The sequence below is a fragment of the Chironomus tepperi genome, unplaced genomic scaffold, assembly GCF_022539635.2.
Source record: "Chironomus tepperi strain 1889 unplaced genomic scaffold, CSIRO-AGI_Ctep_v1 contig_359, whole genome shotgun sequence".
NCBI lineage: Eukaryota > Metazoa > Arthropoda > Insecta > Diptera > Chironomidae > Chironomus > Chironomus tepperi.
Genome location: NW_027226481.1, coordinates 784441 through 806536, shown reverse-complemented (window position 1 = coordinate 806536; position 22096 = coordinate 784441). Strand labels below are relative to the sequence as shown.

The window sequence follows — 22096 nt, the reverse complement described above, 5'->3', positions numbered from 1 at the left end:
GTCATTTTTTCTCTCTCATTTTATTCACTTATCGCTTTAAATGCTGCCCATTTGGATTTCTTCTTCTGTGGCTTGGATGATGACGACGGATAAAATTTATTTAATTTTGGCCAGGACATTAAGCGACACGATCAAGGCAAGTTAATTTTGATGATTCTTAATAAATTTTTTGGTTTTAATGTAATTTTTGGAATTTTTCATTTGCAGGCGTTTATAGATGTCGAGTGGATTTTCAAACTAGTCAAACAATTAGCTTAAGATTTAACCTAACAGTGATAAGTAAGTTTGGTGATTTTAAGAAATATTTTTCTGAATTATTTATTAAAAAGGAGCAAACTAGAGAGAATTTGAAGGCTTTATAATGCTTTAACTAATTAATGGCGATGGATGGTACAGATAGTAGATAAAGTTTAGTTATAACGAATTTTTGCCATTCAGAAATGATTTGAAATGACAAAAGTCACAGATTTCTTTCGAAATTTCTTTGATTTATGAATTTCAAGAAAAGGAATTCATATTAAATTTAAAAATAGATCATAATTAAATGGTACTAAGGGGTCATTCACTTTCGAAGAAGTCTCTTGTTAAAAGTTAATTTAGGTTGAATTTTGCCTACCTTATTTTGAATTCAAGTGTAAATACAGCAACAGGTACCTTCTTTAAAATAATTAAAGCTTGATAATTTCTGAGAAAACCAAGCAAAATGTTATAAAAATAACATAATGAAATTTTCAGGCTTCATGATTCGCCTAAAGAAGACAATTTCTTGGATTTATTTGTACTTTTTTTTGGTTTGCACTTTCTTTTGGCAAGGTTAAGATCGGGTTCTGTTAATGAAAATTGTTTTGAATTCTTTATGATTCATGTGGTTGTGTTCAAGGGCTTATGTATGTCTACTATATAGTCTTAAAAGTTGGAAGATTTTAGAATTTTTCCACGAAAAACCTTAACAGAGTGAAGAATTTCGTCCAAAAATAGAAAGTGGACAAATCCATAACTCTAGTTTATCTCATCAACAGCTGCATCGATAACTCTCAATATAAGTCTTGTTGCCATGCAAAAAATGGCTCTTCTTAATTTACCTCATCACAACATGCCAGTATTTCACTCCTTGTGTGTTCCAAAAGATGAAATTAATTATTCAAAACTCATTAATGAACTCTTTCGTCTTTTTTTTCTCTCGTTTTTTTCTTGAGATGCTCATTTACTCATCCATAATGAGTTCAGCATCATTTAAAGCTTTAAAAAGCAGATTTCGCATCCAAAAGTAAAATAATTGCTCAACATAAATCTTTTGGAAAATGCAAAAGTTCCATTTTTTTCCTCTCACTCGTTCATCGTGTTTTTATCATCATCCTCAATGTTGAGAGCATTTTTTGTGCAAGCACGGAAATAAAGACAAAAAAGAGAAAAAAACTTCCATAAAATTGAAGAATAAAAACTAATTAAACTTTCATTAAGTGCACATTAATATTTTTTCTGCTTCTTTTTTGTTACTAATTCTCGTTCATAAAGTATTACTTGAGCAGTTGTTGATAGAATAATTACGTCGTATGGTAAGCAGCCGTGGATTCTGTTAACTCAAGAGCTCGAAGTTGAAGGAAAATTCGACTCAAATCGACTTCCAGCTCTTCTTAACTCTTTCGCGCTGCGTAAAACTCCTTCCAATTCACTTTAACATCCAAAAAAAGAACAGATGTAAATGAAAAGAGGCAGAAGAAATTGCATAAAATTTAATGAACCGTCTTTTGTTTCCTTAAGTCGCCTTTGTGACACAAATAAAAAAATTCGATCCCTTTTTTTGTTTGCTGAATTTTTTTCTCACAACACTTCCCATTTTAGTGTCTACTGACGAATGGTATGCATCTTATGCTGTATATAGGATGAAAGTTTTGTAGGAATTCAATTGCCCATGTAATAAACGAGAAAAGAGCAAAAAGAAAATAACGAACCGTGTCATTATTATCGCATTTAGAGCTTAATATAAACATTTTTCGGGTATAAAATTTAGAATTTGGAGGTCAGGGTGAACATTTTGTCACTAGAGATTCTTTAAAGTGGGAAATGTGCTTTTGAGAAGTTCACGGCATTAAAAAGGTTTTAAATAGTGTCTCGAGACTAGTGTAACTCTTGCGTTTGGGGGATTTTGTCAAATCCGATTAAAAACTAGATTCACACCAGCATAAGGTGTTAAAAAGTCAGAAAATATTGTTGTTTCATTCCGCCGTGACTCTGGCTTCAATTCAGATTTGGCTCTAGATTTGATGACGCGCCTGAGTCACGCTGATCTGAGGAGACTATTTTTAAACCATTTCACGCCCTCTGCCTTTCAGGACTTGACATATTTACAAATAAATCCATAAAAATTCCATTTTTAAAAATCTGCGCTACACCAACATATTCGTAATAAGCTCATGTTTGCATAACCCACGACTTTTTTTGTACATTATTCATATGCCTTTTTTCAGTGGTTGAGTCACATTCTAATCTCTCTTTTTTATTCTCATTCCCTTTTTTTCATGCATCATTTTAATTCGTCCACAAATACTTGAATAATGTCTGCATGATGATGTAGTTTTGCCGGAAAATCCGATTATTTTGGATCGTTGGGGACGCGTTATAAATAGAACAACCATAGGACCAATGGAGGAGGGTGATGATGTTATTCTTTCATGTCGTGTTGTAGGAGGTAAGTTGATATTTTTTGTGCTACTTTATGATGTATCCTCCGGGAATTTTGTTGATATTTTTTTTAAATTTATTTATATTTTGGAAGACTGGCTTAGTGAGGAGGATTGAATGGCATAAAAGGGATGTTCATGTTTATGCCTATTTATTATTGTTACGTCTGATTAAATTAAATCTACAACATAAATATGATTACAGCTTCAGCATGACAAAATATTGACATTTAATTTCATAGGAAAATTGTTCCGTTTTTGTGGCTCATAAATATTCATGAAAACTTGTATAAAGTTCCAAGAATTTGTTAGATATTCAACATGATTTACTCCTGATGAGAGCTCATCGATCATATTACATGTATCGACCTGGAAATTTTCTATATTTAGCTTCTTTGATTTTGATATCAGTCAACTTATCATATTAATGTCGAATTTATTCATATTGAATCTTGTATGAGCCATAGAGCTTCTTTGGAAATGAATATTTCTGTAAATTTTGTGCATTTTGTTATTTTTCATTCAATGTTCCATCATTGATATCCAACACAATTATTTGTGGCTTTCTTCTTAAAATGTTCATGCTTGAAATGATTTTGCATTGAAGTTAAATTGTGCGAAGGTGCAGAAAACCTTCAAAGTTAGACGTAACAAAACTTACATATCAAGTAATGTTGGTTGCCAAAATTAAAGAAGAAACTTTTACTTTAAAAGTTAGTTCAATGCTAACCTAAAAATAGTCATTCGATTTGTATGCATAGGATCAGTTTTGTGATTGCTAGTTAAGATAGACAATGAAAGTTTTTGGGGCATATGAGTGGGCTGACTAGAAAAATGACTATTTTAAGGCTATAGAGACATGCTTTTGTCTTAAAAATAGAGAATAATTTGACAACAAAATCAGATACTCAGCCTACATTTCACCCATTAAATCCGAAACTAATAAAATATTATTTTTAATTCACAGGACGACCCCCACCAGATGTGTCGTGGTTCCTTAACGGTGAGCTCATTGACGATGAGTTTGAACACAATTCTGGCAATATAATAGAGAATCGTTTACTGTGGCCTTCAATTCAACGACACGATTTGTATTCGGTATTCACGTGTCGTGCTGTCAATACGAAAACAGTAGCGCCTAGAGAAAAGCGTTTAGTATTAGATATGTACCGTAAGTATAAATACAATTTAAGAGGCCTGACTATGACACTAATAGCAAATTTCCATCCCCTTTTTTTGCTGTCTCTTCCTTATTTTTATCTTAATGTCGTCTACAATCATGTTCATTGTCACAATGTTCATGCAATATAAATGACAAAAAATAGTTAAACCAATTTACGTGAATATTCTCAACAGTTCGTTAACACTTGTTGCGGATAGAAAATACGAAATTCATTGTGTAACATCAGGGTCGCGTCCTGATGCAATTATTACATGGTTTAAAGGCAAAAAGTCATTGAAAAGGATACGTGATTATAGTAAAAACAATGAGACCACATCAATACTCAATTTTGTACCATCGATAGAGGATAATGGGAAAATGATGACGTGTCATGCTGAAAATCCTAATGTTGCTGGCATGTTTATTGAGGATAGTTGGAATATGAGTGTGTTTTGTAAGTGACTTTTTGGATTTTTAGGAGAATTGCTTGAGAAATGATGAAATCTGGCATTTTACTGTCTTTAGCTCTTTTAAGTGAGCGATTGAGGATCCACAACTAATATGACTCAAAATTCAGCATCCAAAAGGAATTCTTCAAGCAATTTTGTTCTCAAAAAATCAAATCAACCTAATTTAATTCCCTAAAAATCTCTCTCTACAGATCCACCCATGATATCATTAGAACTCGGCTCAAAATTACAACCTGGTGATATAAAAGAAGGCGACGATGTCTATTTTGAATGTAAAATTGAAGCAAATCCAAAATTTCGTAAATTACAATGGCTTCATAATGTAAGTAAACATTGAGTTTGAATATTTTATTCAATTTTTCCTATTTGATTTATGTAAATTGATTAGATAGAAAAATGCTCTCATAAAAATTGAGCCACAAATCACACACAACGAAAAATTATTCGATTTCATTAAAATAATTCGAGATGAATATTAATTAATTCATGGCAAGGCATTCTATTTTAGTCTTTGAATTCTTTATCGATAATTTAAATCAAATAAATATTTTTTTGGGGTTTGTTATTTTTTATCTGGTTAAGAAAATCGATGAAATTGAAGAAGAATTCTTCTTGACTTGAGGTTTTTGATTAGGATACTATGCATGCTATTGGCTGTAGTTTAAGGATTGAATTTATTCATAGCACGTATTGAAGTGGAATTTAAATAAAATTGGTGAAAAAAGGAATGTTCTTATGGACATTTTAATTCGATTTTTTTGCAAAAATGAGTTTGAATTGCAGTTTGTTATAGAGTCGTTAAGACCGAAAGTTCCAGAATTTTTAAGGAATCTGTAATTTAATTAAGAACAAACTAAGCAAGAAAAATTGGAAAATTAGGTCAAAAATGTTGGTTTTTCATAGATTCTCATAAATTTGAGAATTTTAGTTTTATTCTCAAATTTTCTCCACTTAAATTTTAAAATCCTAAATTCAAACCACAAAACTTCGTCTAAATTTACAATAACCTTTTATTTCTATCCTCCTCATGAATGACTTCATAACTCTCAATTCCCTTGTAATTCCTTATAAGTTTGTCACTACAACTTCTTACTGTAGAAATAAAAATATTTTAAAGATTTGTCAGCAAAACTGTGACTGTAAAAGCAAATTCAGTTGTTATTCGCTATATTTATGAAGAAGTGAGATCGCAAATATTTATAAAGCTAATATTTAAATCATTATTCCGCAAACTTACTTATTCTATTATCCGCAATGCTAGAAACTTTTTCTTCATTCTCAAATCAACAAAGAATAGCAGATTCAGAGATGTAATTAGGGGAAGCATTAAATGGGAGTTTTTATGGTGAATTATTGCTTATGCTTTCTATTGCTATGGAAATTATAAAGTGAATTCACAACCAAATTGAGAATTTAGTGTGAATATGAAAGTTTAAACTTCAGTTTTGGATAGAACTTCCAAACTTTGTCTAACCACGCTCTAGTCCCAACTCAGCAACTTAATAATATTTCCGGATTCATTTCCTAAATCGCAAACAATAATTTGCTTTTAATTCAGAATTAGACAAATCCGTAATATTCGCTATAATTCCATAAACAAATAAATAAGCAAAAATTTTACAAATCATGAAAATCTAAAACACTGATTCAATTAGCATAGCATGATGTCAGAAACAATAATCCACAAAAAAAGTACTGTGCTATCCATTAAATAATTATCATCGAGGCAAAATAAAGTAAAATAAACTTCGTCGTTTTCATAAAAAGGAAGAAAAAAAGTTTGTGTAAAGAAAAAAATAACAAAAACAGAAGTCATTCCTAGAAAATCAATTCAAAGTAGAACTTTTGCTTGGCGCGGAAAGATTCAAGTATAAAATTATCATTAAAATGCAGACAGCATGAAATTTGAGCTTTTTTCAACCAGTGATGCAAGTTTGCTTTAATTATTAAAGTTTAGTTGATGCTTGAAATCAAGATTTAAAGGATGATAGCTCTAGTTGGAGCATATAGAGGCAGTTGTAAGGTTTAAGTGGATATTTAGGGTATTTAAGGCTTAATTTGGGTATGATCAAGTATATTAGTCGAATGTGAACATTCAAGACTCAAATAATAAAGCTCAACTAAGCCTAGAACTCAACTAACTTCCGCCAAGTTCCTAAATTACAAAAATCAAGTGTGTGAGTGCCTCACGAGAGCATTCAAAGTAAAATGTTTTTGCCATTTTCTTTCATGTTCTTCTTATTTTCTTTTTCTGTTACTTTTCCTCATTCACAATATTTTCTACTTCCTCCTATCATCATAATTGCCCTATTAGGGACGACCATTAAAAACAAATAGCAGCACGAAAATTGTCAAATCAAATCAAAGTTTGGTGCTACAAAAAGTTACACGATTCTCAGCTGGAAAATATTCATGTTCTGCACTCAACTCCGAAGGCGAAACAGTGAGCAATGAATTTTTATTGAAAGTAAAGTACGTACCAATTTGTGCCACTGACAAAATGATGATTGTTGGAGCGACAAAAGGCGAAAATGTACAATTGAGTTGCGATGTTAAATCGTATCCATTGCCGAAAAGATTTCATTGGAAATTTGAGAATTCTGAAGAGTCGGTGGAAATTGATTCGCGTAAATTTTACAACAATGGAACGAAGAGTTTGCTGAGTATATCGACGGCAACAGATCATGTAAGTTCTCAGATTTCAATTTTGTAAAATTCAAATTTTAACGGTTTTGTAGAATTTAAATTTTTAACGGTTTTCAAAATTTTAAATTTCTCAACAGGATTACGGAAGCTTCTCATGCTGGGCGAAGAACGAGATTGGCGTACAAACATCACCATGTATATTTCAATTAATTCTCGCTGGTCCACCATCACCTGTTACTAATTGTTCATGGACAAATGAGTCTGAATCATCACTTGTTATTAATTGCAGTCCAAATTATGATGGTGGACTTAATCAAGTTTTTATTTTAGAGGTTTCGTCACTGAAACATAAAGTTCAATTGTGAGTACATGATATGCTGAATTAAATATTGATTATATTGACATTTTGCAATACTTGACAGATTTAATATAAGCAACACAAACGAGCCTACATTTAGGTTTGATCCAAATCGTAGAATATTCGATAGATATCAAAATTCATCCGAAAATGACATCCTTCGTGTCAGTGTTTATGCCAAAAATCAAAAAGGCAGAAGTGTAGGAATTTTCATCACAGAATTTCATCTTGGTAATTACAAACGTAGTTCCAGTGATCTTAAAGAGTCATCATCAACATCACCAATAGTCTTAGGAATATTTTTTACACTAATTATCATTGCATTGACAATCGTTGCACGACTATTTTGGAAATCGAGAAAGATTAAGAAGGATGTTGTTAAGGAGGATAAATATAACATAGAATCTAGATGCTCATTACTCAAACAGGATAATTTTGCGGTGAGTACAAAAAGGCCAAAAAATTTATAATTTATGTGGGCTGTTATGTGTGGGATATAAAACCTTTATTTTTTCGGAAATCTCATGTACAATGGAATGAATAACATTTTGTTCTCATTGATCTTTATGTCTGATGAATGAAGAATGTAATTGAAATGTCAGAATATAAAAAAAATTCTAAGTACAATGAGGTGAAAATGACTACGCAACACCTACGCTAGATTTCGTGATGGGCGGTAGATTTTTTGTTGAATTTTGAATTATTGTGGGAGGTTTTGAAGAGATTATGGACATAGACTTGCAATTTACACTAGAAAGATGCTGTATGTGCTATATTTAGGAACAGCTGTGAGATAATAATAGCTACATAAATACAGAGAAAGCGTAATTTAAGCAAGTTTTCAGTCTTGTTTGAACAGACCTCATAGACATCTCAGACATGAGTCAAGTTTGGTTGGAATCGGAATTTTGATCATTTCTACGCCGTGTGCTTTCTGGAGAAGGTTTTACACTAAGATTTTAAAATTAATGAGAGTGATTGACCTCAACCTCACCCTCCCTTGTGTATACGGTCCTGCTTTATAGCATTGAACCTGCCATCTCGAGAATAAAGATTCTAAACCCAAATGATTAGGTGAAAGATCTTAAATGTGAGGAATATGGGTTCGATTCTCATATAAGATCGATCTTTCAAGCAGTATGCATGTAAATAGAATCAGCCCTATCTCTATATTGAGTAATGCCACCGATATAATCAGCAGCAATCACAAAATGTCCATGACATTACAATATTCAACCTTTTTAATTCCAAAATCAGTCATCTTCTTCGTCAATTCTTCAAGATCTAAGTTCAATAACTGTCTGAGTTGGACAAAAATATCCTCATCCGATTTCACGAGCAATTGATAGACAATTGGAAATCAGTAGGTGCCCTAAAGCTATAAACAAATCTCAAAAGGAGCTTAAAATAAAATCAATAATAATTATCAGAAGTGGAACGGAGCAAAAAAGGAAAGAACTTTAAGACAATCTTAAAATAAATCCAACATCCTTCACACGTGTTCTTTTGAAACTTTTGTTCCTTCTTCTCATTCTTTATTCATCCATATCATGTTCACGGCTGCCACAACGTTAATCTTATTTTTCTTTTTTTCCTTCCTTTATCCTTCATCTTACTCATTCGTGTATTTTTTTTTATTTCATTCACAGTCGGATGCTTTCTCGAGTCCAAAATTCAAACCGTCAGGCACGAGCATTAAAACGAGAGGGAAAATTGAGACTATAGATGATGAACAGGATCCAGATCTCATACCACACTATCCACGTCTCACAAACATTCATCAAGAGGAATTGATACCAATGAATTCAGATCCATCATTTCTTAATCGTGATAGACATAAAAATGCTACAAATGATTTTCTTCATGATGTTGAAATTAATTTTAATGGACTGCTTATGAATGGTAAAGTTCCCGAGAGTTGTGTATGAAATTTACTTCTTTTTTATTCTTTTTTAATTAACTATACATAAATTGCTTTATTTTTTGTTCTGTTTGCGTAGCTGTTGAGTTGTGAATGCAATTTAATTTTATATTTTAACTGCAATTGGGAAATTAACAATAGAACTTTTTGAGGGTGTTGTTCTGAAATGATGGTCATCATTAAAGAGTCTAATTTGGCGAATATGATCAAATTCAATTTGTTCTATGCAAAGCTTGAAGTCTACTTGACTTCTCTATAGAAATTTAAGTCGACTTCAAGCTTTGGTTCTAAGTTTTCTGTCGTATTGACGCCGTTTGGTGACGTTTGATTGTGGGTCCATCGTATAAGCTTGAAAACTCAGGATTATTCCTAAAAATCCTTAAAAAATCTCTGAGCAGAGCTCGAAGTTGAAATTCTAGTCGACACCTGCGTTGACATCAAGTTCTGATTCTAATCTAATTACATTCTAGTCACTAACTCTAACTTCATTTTATCACTAATTCTCTTAAAATTGAACTTTCAGAAAAATAAAACCATTTTTATACTATTTTCCATTCTTTTCCTACATACCTCCCTAAAATTTGACGTCATTAATGAACAACCCCTTCTTTTGTGTTTAAAAAAATCGTAATTAACCTACTTTTTCCCGAATGTTTTGTTCCTCATAAAAATTTTTGATCATTAATAATGAATCGCGGAACAAACACAAGTGGGATTTCCACGGGAAATTTGATGAAATTTTCTTCTACGTTTTTCATTGTTTTTTTGTTTCTGAAACCTTTTTCTATAAATTAATCATAATTTTTCATTCCTTTTTTGTTTTTCTCGAGAAACCCAATTAAATATCAAATGTTGAGATATTTTTTTTATATGAAGCTTTCATGTTTATAATAAGAGATTGTACAAATATGTTGAGATGAAAAAAAAAATGCAAAGAAAAATAATAAAAAAAAACAACAAAAAATATGACATCTGAAAGGATGTTGAAAAATGTGAAATTTGAGATGTTTTATTTATTTAAAGGAATTTTGTATTAAATTTCAGGATTTATAGATTGAGCTTATTTTACAATAAGATAGCCATTGAAGACCTTTTTTTATAGGATTAGCTTAGGTTCAGACATTATCAGGAGGAAGAAAAAGAAGCAGAAGTGCCTAGATAGGTCACATAGCAAGGCGCGGGTCACAAAAGTTGGTGTTGAATATGAACTATCGGGTTCGAACCCCACACTCAGTCCAATGATTTTTCGGAAGTTTAGAAATTAGGCTTCTAACAGTTTAGTGACAGAAACCAAGAATTAGGCCACATAAGAGGTAAGAACGGTTTGTGAATGAGGGTTTCTACTCTAATTTTCTAAATAATTGGAACAAGAGCTTGCATTAATACTGAACCTAAGACACAAGAGTATTCAATTGACTACCAGACATCAAGTACTGAAAACAGATTAAGCGCTGCAAGGCTTACTAGTATGTCGCCAAAAATGTTTAGAAATGACATGAACCGTATGTCGTTTCAATCGAGGCTTGTCATCAAGATGTGCCGCGACTCAAACAGCAAATATTAAAGAAGTCTCGTGCAGTACAGGAACAAATTCCATTTCGCAGATCTCATGGATTCCAACATCCATAAATGAATATGTAAAAACAATATGCATTAAAATTCAAAATCCCACACACATTTCATTCCTAACATATTTCTATTCATCACAATCCAGATTTGTTAGCAAAACTAGTAAGTTAATAAGACATGAATCCCAATGACAAACTAAACTTTTCATTAAAATTTTCTGACTCACAAAAATCATAACATCGCTCTAAAATTCACATATGATAAAGAGCTTAATGAGCACATGCTGCATATGAACAATTTAATTTAAAACTAAAGCTTCATAAGATGAAAATTATGAAAGAAAATTTTAATGACATTCGTCATTTTTCATGAAGATAAATTATTTTAATGCAAGCACGTATCATATTTGCATTCATAAAAGATGTGTACATTATAATGATACGGAAGTTTAACCATGTCGCAGCTGAATGAGGAAAAAATTGTAAATAATCAAAAGAGACGAACAAGTTTTTTTGCCATGCCTGGATCACTTTACTAAAGTTATATTTTTTAATTAATATGGAAATTTTTGTGCTGTGCATGGATGTAATATTGTGCAACGAGAATATTGCATGTGCTGATGAGATTATCATATGAAACAGCAAATGTCGAACAACTTATTTAGGTAAATATTATTATGCTGCAACGGTAATGAATTTGCACGAATTGTCGGTCGATACTTTAATTATCATAGTTAAGGCAAATAATAAATCATAGCTGTAAATTTCTCCATGTGGGATGTAGATGCAGTTTTGTATTGTTTTTTGTTACAGCTATGCTGCATTTATGGAAAATTTTGTCAGTTTATGGCAAAAACCACAGCAAAAATCTGAAACATTTTTTGTAAAATATTTTTTGAGAAAAACAGCGCTAATCCCACTGAAAATAGCAATCATGGAACTATTTGGACACTATTATGGATCTGTTGTGCTTTGGGATTGAAGAAGCGATGTTTTGATGTTTATTTTGTGCCACTCTGGCTTGTAGCCACCAAGGAATTGCCAGAGATGTTCCATATGATTTGACATCCTTTATTCCTGATTTGCTGACCTTATAACTAGCTGAGTTGCCCTAAAATCATGTCAATGGAACTTGAAAAAGCTCAATCGCTCATCTGCAAATATACTTGTATCAATTTCAAATTCAAATGTAATTTTTAAAAGCTTCAATAATATTTTTCGCTGATCTATGCTGGATGTACCTTGTATCATGTCTTGTTCCACTCGCTTTCTTGACCTTTTTTTATAAATTTAATATTCTTGGCATTAAAATTCATATTTTATTATAAAAACGAAAATAAATTTATGCACAGAATATTGCCAGGATGAAAAATTGTATTTTTATCCCCTCTATATATTCATAAAAAATATGAAAAGGAAACAAGTCAGAGGGAATGGAATGCAAAAGAGAATTTGAAATTGAGCAGCAGATTTCAATTTAATTTTAGTTTAATTTAGTTCGGATGACATAGGAAGAGAGATGAATGTTTTTTAAAGTGAATTTAGCTACATTTAATTGAAATTTTTATGTCTCAACGGGATTTGAAATTTTGAATTTTTCAACTCTTTTGTAAATTTCATTAAAGTAAACGGCTTTGTAAAATTCAAAATTCTTAACGGTTTTGAAAAATTCAAAAATTAACGGTTTTTGGCAGATTGAAAGATGAGGAAGATTTTAACGGATTTGTGAATTTTAAATTTTTTAACGGTTTTGTAAAATTCAAAATTTGGTCATTTGTAAAAAGATGAAAATCAGGAAAGTCAAAAATCGAAAATCTGAGCGTAAACTTCTCAAAAGCAACTCCGCCTCCAAATTCAATCAATTTATACATCTATGCATGAGCTTAAGTTTGCATTTGAAATTGAAAATGTTATTTGATTAAAAATTCATCAATGAAGTCCTAATTCAATAACATTTCAATTTATTTTCGCCTCTCAATTCCGTTTGATTTCTTGTTGACCCTGCAACAAGTACATCCATATATGTCTACAAACTATAAACAATTTTAAACACATGTTCATATCAAAGAGAATTATTAAGGATTTGGCATGAAAAATCAAGTCATATCAATTGATTTGATGACAAAATAAGAAGCAGTTCCATAAAAAACATTTTATATTCACAAAACAATCTTTTTTTATGATTTCCCGTGGTAATCTTTTATCCATTTTTTTGTTGCGGCAAGTGTAAGTTGAAAAAAAGTAGAAAAAAAGACTGTAAAGAATCTGCAGAGAAGCTGAAGATTGCAAACGAAATGAATAGCAAAAGGTGGCAAAGCCGTAAACACAATCCGTAATAAAATTTCATGCAGAATGCGAAACGAAAAAAAAAAGAAATTTATCTCCTGATTACGCGGTGAGAGAAACGAAAAGAAAAGGACATTTATGAGTCGTAACATAAAGCAGCAGCGGAATCATAAAAATATGTATTATTTAAGAGATGAAATCTTTATTACACATTTCTTTTTTTGCTGCTGCTGCTGTGTGCTTACTTTCGTTTTGACTACAAATAAATAAAGTTGAAGAAATGAAGATTTTTTCTTTTTTTGGCTTCATCTGTGGATGGAAACATTAAAGTTTTGTGATTTTAGATGAGAAATGTTTTATGGATGATGCTGCTTGAGTCTGCAGTTGTGGAAGTTGTGAATCTCAATACTAGCAACTCGCAATCCTTAATTTGATGCTTAGAAACCAATGTTATGAATCACAAATGGTCTGTACGATTCCAAGTGACACAAGCATAGAAGGCTGTATGGAGCTTTTAATACTCGGTTAAACCTCCATCATAACACAAAATCGAAGCCGCCTCCGTTTGCCACACATTTGAACCCGAACCGAGCCTTAGAACCTCAGTGGCAGTGTCCTATATCATTTGTGTCGCTCGGATACTACCCAAATAAAAGAACATGCAATTAAGTGAAGCTATTAGATGATTCAACCTTTTTAATCCCCTCCTGGAAATTTGGATATCCATTTGAACCCGAGTGGACAACTTAACAATGTCAGCCAGACATGTCTAAACATGATGTCTAGGCAGACATGTCTAGTTACACATTATTTCAAGTTGTCCACTCGAAGAAATGTTGTTAACTATTAAATGTGATTCTAAGCAGCATGAAAGTTGTCCATACCTATCTAAGTCCATAGTCACATCAGCTAAATCTAAGTCCAAAGTCTCAGCTTGATCGAATTAACTCCTAATCCATACCAATAAGCATGTAACAACTTCCTGCACTCACCATTCAGTAGTTCTTATCATAACATCACAAAAGTCATGTAATACAAATCTTCCATTTCCACCTCTTGCATGCTGATGTTATGCTGAACAAGAAGAAGAAACGTAGAAAATATTAATAAAGATCTTTCATGCATCGTGTGAAGATTCCAAGATTCTCTTTTATATCTCAACAAACAATTTCATATTTTTTTGCTGTTTCTGTTATTTACTGATTACCAAATTGAACCTGCCAACATTCAATTATGAACACTAGCTGCAGAGTAAGAGAAAGCTGCAAAAAGAAAAGTTTAGTGCTGCTCATCTCAACATTCACGAGATTTTTTTATGTCTCACGCTTCTAACTACAGTAAATACATTTTTTTTGCTACATCTAGTAAAAAAATAGGAACGAATTTATGGCTATAAAAAGTTTGTTTCCCATTCTCCATACAAATTCGTAGAAAATGCTTGGACAGTGAAAATGGATGCTGGACGAAATCGGAACTTTTTTGGGATAATAATTTTCATCATTACATCATTGTTAGCAGCAAAAAGGTAAGCAGACAGTAAGTATGGACATATTTTTTTAATACTCAAACTTTTCCCCCATGTGAACAAGACAAGGAAATGTTGATTATGACTGGGGTGCTTTATGCTTTTCACAACTTAATATTTCAATGCTTAATGCTCAAGTACGAGACATAACGGATGTTTTTAATTGAATTATTATAAGAGATTACAGAGCATTTATGGAATGATTTTGAGTTGATGGCTTTTAATGTTCTGACTTGAGATTTATTTATGTTAAATATGGTGGAATCGTGGGCGATGCAGAGGAAGTCGTTGTTGGATATTTATTGACTTGAAACGGAATCGCTTTTTTTAAAGTTCAAGTCAAATAGAATTTAATATTTCTGATTCAGGAGCTGGTTTTTCCTGTTGTGGCACGGTACGGTATGTCATTTTTACTGTAATTCCTCAGGCAAATAATGCAAAAATGAAGGTACGCATTTATGTTTATGACATTTAATTTAAAAATTTCTCAAAAACAGCACAAATGTCTTTTTGTGCTTTCTGTATATCCTTTAAATTATAATAATTGCCTGTTGATTTTCAGTTAGAGGATTTAGACTTCCAAAACGTGATTATCTTCTAGTCAGTAGTAAGTAAGTTTGACTTTTGTATCTGCTTTTTGAATGGTAATTTAGGGACCGTCCATTTATTACGGAACACGAGCCATACGCAGTTACTTGAGGACCAGCTACACAAATTTCATAATTGAATCATCAACTAGTCAACAAATAGCGCTAAAAATGTAAGAACTTCATTCATTTCTTATTTCTATGTGATTCATGTCACGTAATGAAGGATGAAGCATATACATACAAAATATATAACAAAAAGTGACAAATGAGCTTTTGAGATAATGCATTGAACGTTCTATCACATTATTCTTGATGGGTGGCCATAAATCCATATTTCTGAGAAATTTCTGGGATTGCTTCGTAGTTGAAGAGTCCGGTTAGGTTTAAGATTGGGAATGTTAAGAAATTGGGTATTTAGAAGAGTTCTTGAAACTTTGGCAGAGCCTAAAATAGTTTATACAAAGCAACTTAAGGCAAACCTCGATGCAGAGCTTAAAGTCGAGTCAATTATCGCTAAGTCATTGGAAAATCGCCTAAACTCTATATTCAACAGTCAAAGAGCAAGCTTTCAAATACCACTACGGTACCTGAAAGCACTATCTTTGCCTGTACAACAGAAATTCAATGCAAGCATATAAATCACTAAGTTCCCAACCATCTAGCCACCTATGTCCAAATATCCAAAAAAAATTCTATATGCTTAAATACGATCTCTAACTCAGAAATCTAATTCAAAATGACAATATTTGATACTTAATTAAGCTGTTCATTCATAAGGACACAAAAGTTTACATTTAATCTGATATCTCTTACTTCCTAGATCGAAAATCAATGTATACTTCTTATTATCTATTCTTGATATGTTGTACATTTTTCTTGTAGTATTGCTGTAATCTCCTTATCACGTTGTACAATATATATTGAAACACATATTTGTTTGTTTATATGCAATGTGCTAAACCGTAAACAATAACAATAGAAATATGTGCCGATGGGAAATAAGCTGGAAAAAATTCTACAAATACTGAGAACAAGTTATGCATTGTTGTTGCTTTATTTGATTTCTAAGTCAGAAACAAAGGATGAAAATGGAAAGGAATTTTTAGATAAATTTCCTATAAGGATGAAAGGAAGGATTGTTGTGGAGGAATCCATAAGGAGACTCAAAATCGAACTGAGTTTCGACTGATTGGCCGTACAGATCAATTGTGATCTATGGCCACCTTGCCAGATGCCGCCTGAAATTGGCCCTTTGTCAGGCCTTCTTAAAAATGGCGATAGTCTGAATAAATCATTTAATAAATATAAATATCCTTGGTATTATAAGATTCACCCTACAAAACGTTTCTAACCTTAATATTACAAACAGTTTATCATTTTGGTTCCCAACCACAAATGCACTTCCGCATAAATGCTTTCATTCCTTCTATCTCTTTCTCATGTACTTGCATTTACTTTTAATAGTTCATATAAACATGTTCAAGCATAACTGGGAGCATAAAAAGAGTAGAAACATGCAAAATATTTTATTGCTGTTTATTTGCTCAATAAAATTTTTAATTTTATTTTTTTTGGAAAATTTATTTGTTTAAATGTTGTGAAAATTTTCATGCTTGTACTAATAAATTTATATGAGTCATTAATATTTGTAGTTATGAACGTTTGATAATTGTGAATTATTTCTACAATAATATTTCTCTTTTTTTGTTGCTATATCGAAAGTTTCGTGTTGACACAAGTTGAAATATGTGCTCGATATAAATTTTAAAACATTTTATTTGGAACTGAATGACTTTATTAGTGTATTTTGCGATCGAAATTGTAAAATATGCAAGAATTGTTGTTGTTAACTGATTTTAAATTCAAATTCTTTCAAATTTCCTCACATTATTTCAAATTCTTTCAAATTCTTTCAAATTCTTTCAAATTCTTTCAATATCTTTCAAATTCTATCAAATTTTTTCAAATTCTTTCAAATTCTTTCAAATTCTTTCAAATTCTTTCAAATTCTTTCAAATTCTTTCAAATTCTTTCAAATTCTTTCAAATTCTTTCAAATTCTTTCAAATTCTTTCAAATTCTTTCAAATTCTTTCAAATTCTTTCAAATTCTTTCAAATTCTTTCAAATTCTTTCAAATTCTTTCAAATTCTTTCAAATTCTTTCAAATTCTTTCAAATTCTTTCAAATTCTTTCAAATTCTTTCAAATTCTTTCAAATTCTTTCAAATTCTTTCAAATTCTTTCAAATTCTTTCAAATTCTTTCAAATTCTTTCAAATTCTTTCAAATTCTTTCAAATTCTTTCAAATTCTTTCAAATTCTTTCAAATTCTGTCAAATTCTTTCAAATTCTTTCAAATTCTTCCAAATTCTTTCAAATTCTTTCAAATTCTTTCAAATTCTTTCAAATTTTTTCGAATTCTTTCAAATTCTTTCAAATTCTTTCAAATTCTTTCAAATTCTTTCAAATTCTTTCAAATTTTTTCAAATTTTTTAAAGGTTAACAAACTTAGAAGCACAAGTGAATCCACAAAACTACAGCATTTCTCCATAAATATCACCGTAAAAAAATCAATTTTTACGACCCATGTTGTCCTGATTTTTCATCTTCCAGCAATTCAATATGAAATATTTTACGTCATTCAGACCACATCTGGTGATATTTTCCCATCGTCTTCAAATATATTATTGGTTGATGTCTCACAAAAAGCGGAAGAGAGAGAGTAAAAATATACCGCAAAAGTAAAGTAAGCATTATGGGCTGCGCCAAAAATTATAAAATAAAATTCCATACCATTGAGTTGTAAGGTATGCAGGGATAAAAAAAGGAAGTACATGAAAAAAAAAATATTTTTATCATGCTGTTCGCATTCATTTCTTTTTTTGTTGATGACACTTGGGTGTGATTTATAATTCTATTGAAGACATGCTCATACACATTTAATCGATCAAACGAAGAAATAAAAGATATTTTTTTTTTATTCATGAGACATGCAAAGTCCTTTTGCCTTCAATGTCATTAGAACATATGTTGATGTTCGTTTTATTATTACTTCTGTTTATTTACATTCATACTAAACATATTTGAGTATGCTAACATGTGTGATAGAGAGACATGAATGCAGAACGAAAGAATAAATATGTACAGTAAATGTTGTTGGTCTTTCCTGATGAAATGACATTGGGCACATTTTATTTATGCATATAATATGTTTTGTAAGTTAATCGAATTGCATGCACATGATGGAAATTCCTCCTTTCTTCTTATTTGATAAATTTATTTCTGATTCATACCAATTTAATGTTGCTTAGCCAACGTCAGGCATAATCTAAAGAAGACAATGCATCACAATTGATCTGTATGACCAAAACAATAAATAGGAATAAATTGGATTAGCAATTCAATGATCCAGAGTCTTAAAATATGTATGTGATCTAGATTTAGACATTTAAATTACAAGCTTATTTGAAGAATGTTTGCTTTAATGCAGTAGTGGGCAATTTTTTGCATTTTGCGGCACATCTTGGTTGTAAGACCGATAGTCACACGGCATATGGTTCATGGCGATTTGTAAAATCATTTGGCAGCACACAGGTTGCTCACCACTGCTTTAATGTCATGAAATAATTCTTAATATGATACAAATTAAGGTAAGACACGCATAGTTTGATTATACAAATGAGAATTAAACTCGAACAGCACAAAGTGTTCGTTAAGACACTGATACGTCGCTTTATTAACAGTTGCCCTAATGGTTCGGGAAAGGATGATTTCGACCCTTTTTACTGCAAAAAATGCGGTTAGCTAAAAAAAGACACAAGGTTTAGGAATGACATGGTGTCAAATCAACTTGACTTTGTCCTAAATCCAAATTTCACTGAATCCCGCCTAAGCTAAAGTTCCTTTTAAATAGCTAATTACCGCGGTGGACCAAAAAACTTGAAATTTGGGGAATCATCTATAATCTATATCAGCTTTAAAATGATTGAAATGCAATTTTTCAAAAAAATTCCCATTTCCGAAAATTTTTAAAATTAGACCAGTGTGTACTGGTCAGTTATTGTTTCTCAAGAATGTCAATTAAATCGGCTTCTAAACAGCACTTGCAAGAATCTGTTTATTCCGATTCCATTCTTGTTAGATAACATTCTTTAATAAAATATGTACATATATTTATCCAGTCATAAAACTCTTATGCAAACTAAAACTACAAGGAAGCTGTTGATATCCTCAATTTTACAAAAGTTCCAATAACAGCTTCATAACTAAAACACTGACTGTCTCCCCAATCAACGAAATGTATTCATCGTAAATTCATAATTTTTAACATAATATTGACATTCAATTTTCACTAAAAAGTTTTGTGTCAATTTTATAAATACAACAAAATCATCCAAGTTTGTAGTACAAAATAAGATACAAAAGCTATAATAATCATTACATACTTTCCTTACTCCAGTGCAGATCCCGAAAATAAAATTATAAAAAAGAGAGTTCATAACGATGCTTGGGGAAGTAAAAATTGTTAAGTGGCACAAATTTTATTACTGTTTCGGTCTTTATATTTCCTTTACATCCCCATCCTTACAGTATTGCAAAAATTATAAGCTTTTATGATACGATGCGGCGATGGTGCAACGAAGATGAGAATTTTTCCAGAAATACCATCTCTAGTTTTTTTACGACTCATAATGCCAACCAATATGAAAAATTCATTCCAATGTTAAGATTATTATGACAACGGCAGGCAAGTGGATGGCAAACATTACAGACTGTATTTTTTGAATGAAACTTATTCACTTATTTTCTCTACAAGTGCACTGATGATGAGTTGTTGTGCATTTTAAATAGCATTTTCTTTCCTCTTTATTTAATGATCATACCTTTAGAACTTTCTGACTTGCCGTCATCATTCATACGGATATGTTGTGTGCATTAAATTGCATTTGCATGCAACTCTGAATACGAAAACGGGTTCGGAAGGCACAACTGAATAAAAAAAACGACAATTTACGACATCTATATGTTGCATTATACAATAGCTAGCTGTTCTTCAACTTGCTTGCTATTGTTGCTTGTTATACATGCCTTCATGCCTCCCTCCTTCATGTATGTTTGAATAGAAAAATTGCAAAGGAACAAAAATGTCAAAAAATTATTTTTCATGTTGCATAGCTTAAAATAAATCATAAATGCTCTACTTTTTAGTACCGTCAACAGGAAATGGTTGTGTGTAGTTTATTACCATTCCTCTCATTGGAGTATAATAAATTGTAAGTGACGCTTTTTTTGCTGTTCATGTTTAAAGTCTTTATTGATTTTATAATATCAGATTATGCTTAACATGAAACTAAGCTGACTTTTATTTGTTGAACGTTTTTTTAGTGCATAAGATGTGGTTGAGTTGGTGTAATTTTTGAGTGTTTTGACCATAAAGGTAAAAGTTTTGTGTTTTTAAAAGCAATTTCAAGTTTTTAAGCGCTTTAATTAGTAGCGTTAGCTATCTAGAACAGGAATTTTGGGCTGTCCTATGTGTCTTGACTGAAAATTCCTTATCCGAATAAAGATCACGAGTGGATTTAAACCCACATCCTACAATTTCCAGTCGCATGCTCTTATCACTGAGCTATAGGGGATTATTTGCTTATATCGTAAAATACTACCTTACTTCGCTAGATGTATAGATCAATTGTGATCCATGGTCTTCCTCTAATGTAGCTTGAAATTGATCCTATTACTGGCTATCACTTGCCGAATTCCAATATCAAATGCAATACTGCATCTATCAACAGCTGTCTTTCATGAGTTCTTTGGGAGTCCTCTCAATAATATACCGTTCATAGGCCCTTGCAGGAATCCCAGTTCATAAACCTGAATGTTTAGTCTACGCTAACAGGCTAAGCTGATGTAACCTAACAGGCAAAGAGACCGCTTTTAGGTATATTAGGTACCATGAAAGCAAGCTTTTGCCTGTTAACGATATTTGAGGTCAAAATGTATAATTTCTCAGCATATAATAGATAAACAGCACTAAAGCTCTAACCATAATGCGCTCTATCCAAAAATCACCCTCAACCCTCCTCAAACTTCCATAAGTCGTCTTCCCCACATCCTTTTTTTCCTCTTCTTATTGAATTTTAAAATATTTTCTATGTATCGTGCTTCCCACATTCAATCATGATAGCAATATGCAAACTTTTGAGTGGTATTTATGGATTCGAACGAGTAAGAAGTAAACTTTTTTTTTCTAGAGCTTTTGCTATTGTTTAAAAAAATTAATGGTTTGTTTGTGATATCATTTTTATAATTTATGGCAAATTTATGTTGTTTTTTATCGAACTTTTTTCTTATTCTTTTCCCTTCTAATTGCTTTTTAATCATTACAAATAAGTCGATTTGTTTACCAATCTATGATAAATTGGCAATTGAGTTGATTGTGGGATTTGTGGGATGTTTGGGGAGGGTTGGATGATTTTTGGGGGGATAAGAAGGAGTGAGTGGGAATTTTGACTGAAAATTGACTTAAAATTGAATTTAAAGGATTTCCAAAATTTCTTCATAACCTCAAAAATTCAAGATTTTAAAAATCATCCTCAAAATCCCAAAAATTCACATTTCTCAGAACATAAAATCCTTTTCGCACCAAAAAATCATATTCAACACCTTAACACATTCTCTAAATACTTCAAATCATTCATTTTCCAATGGAAATTTCCACGAGAAGTCAGGGTTGGCAGCGAAATTTCCACATTTTATTTCCATTTTGGAACAAATCATTCATCGTGTGTTTGCACTACTTATGTGTCATATTTGTGCTCTTTAATAATCATTATAGAATTTAATGCACTATTCTAATCATGAATGGATGGTCAATTTATGAACAACGGAAA

The 22096-nt window shown here is 31.5% G+C and overlaps 1 protein-coding gene across 1 annotated transcript in view; it reads left to right on the top strand.

Moving 5' to 3' along the window:
• LOC139095035 (neural cell adhesion molecule 2-like) overlaps positions 1-9796 on the top strand; it is a 38967-nt gene extending 29171 nt beyond the window's left edge. The window contains exons 5-14 of the mRNA XM_070646279.1: positions 115-136; positions 208-279; positions 2576-2689; positions 3649-3852; positions 4007-4297; positions 4505-4635; positions 6628-6999; positions 7097-7320; positions 7382-7757; positions 8967-9796. Of these exons, the coding sequence (XP_070502380.1) occupies positions 115-136; positions 208-279; positions 2576-2689; positions 3649-3852; positions 4007-4297; positions 4505-4635; positions 6628-6999; positions 7097-7320; positions 7382-7757; positions 8967-9245 (2085 nt within the window). The 3' untranslated portion in view covers positions 9246-9796. The remainder of the gene's footprint in view (positions 1-114; positions 137-207; positions 280-2575; positions 2690-3648; positions 3853-4006; positions 4298-4504; positions 4636-6627; positions 7000-7096; positions 7321-7381; positions 7758-8966) is intronic.
• The last annotated feature ends 12300 nt before the right edge of the window (positions 9797-22096 follow it).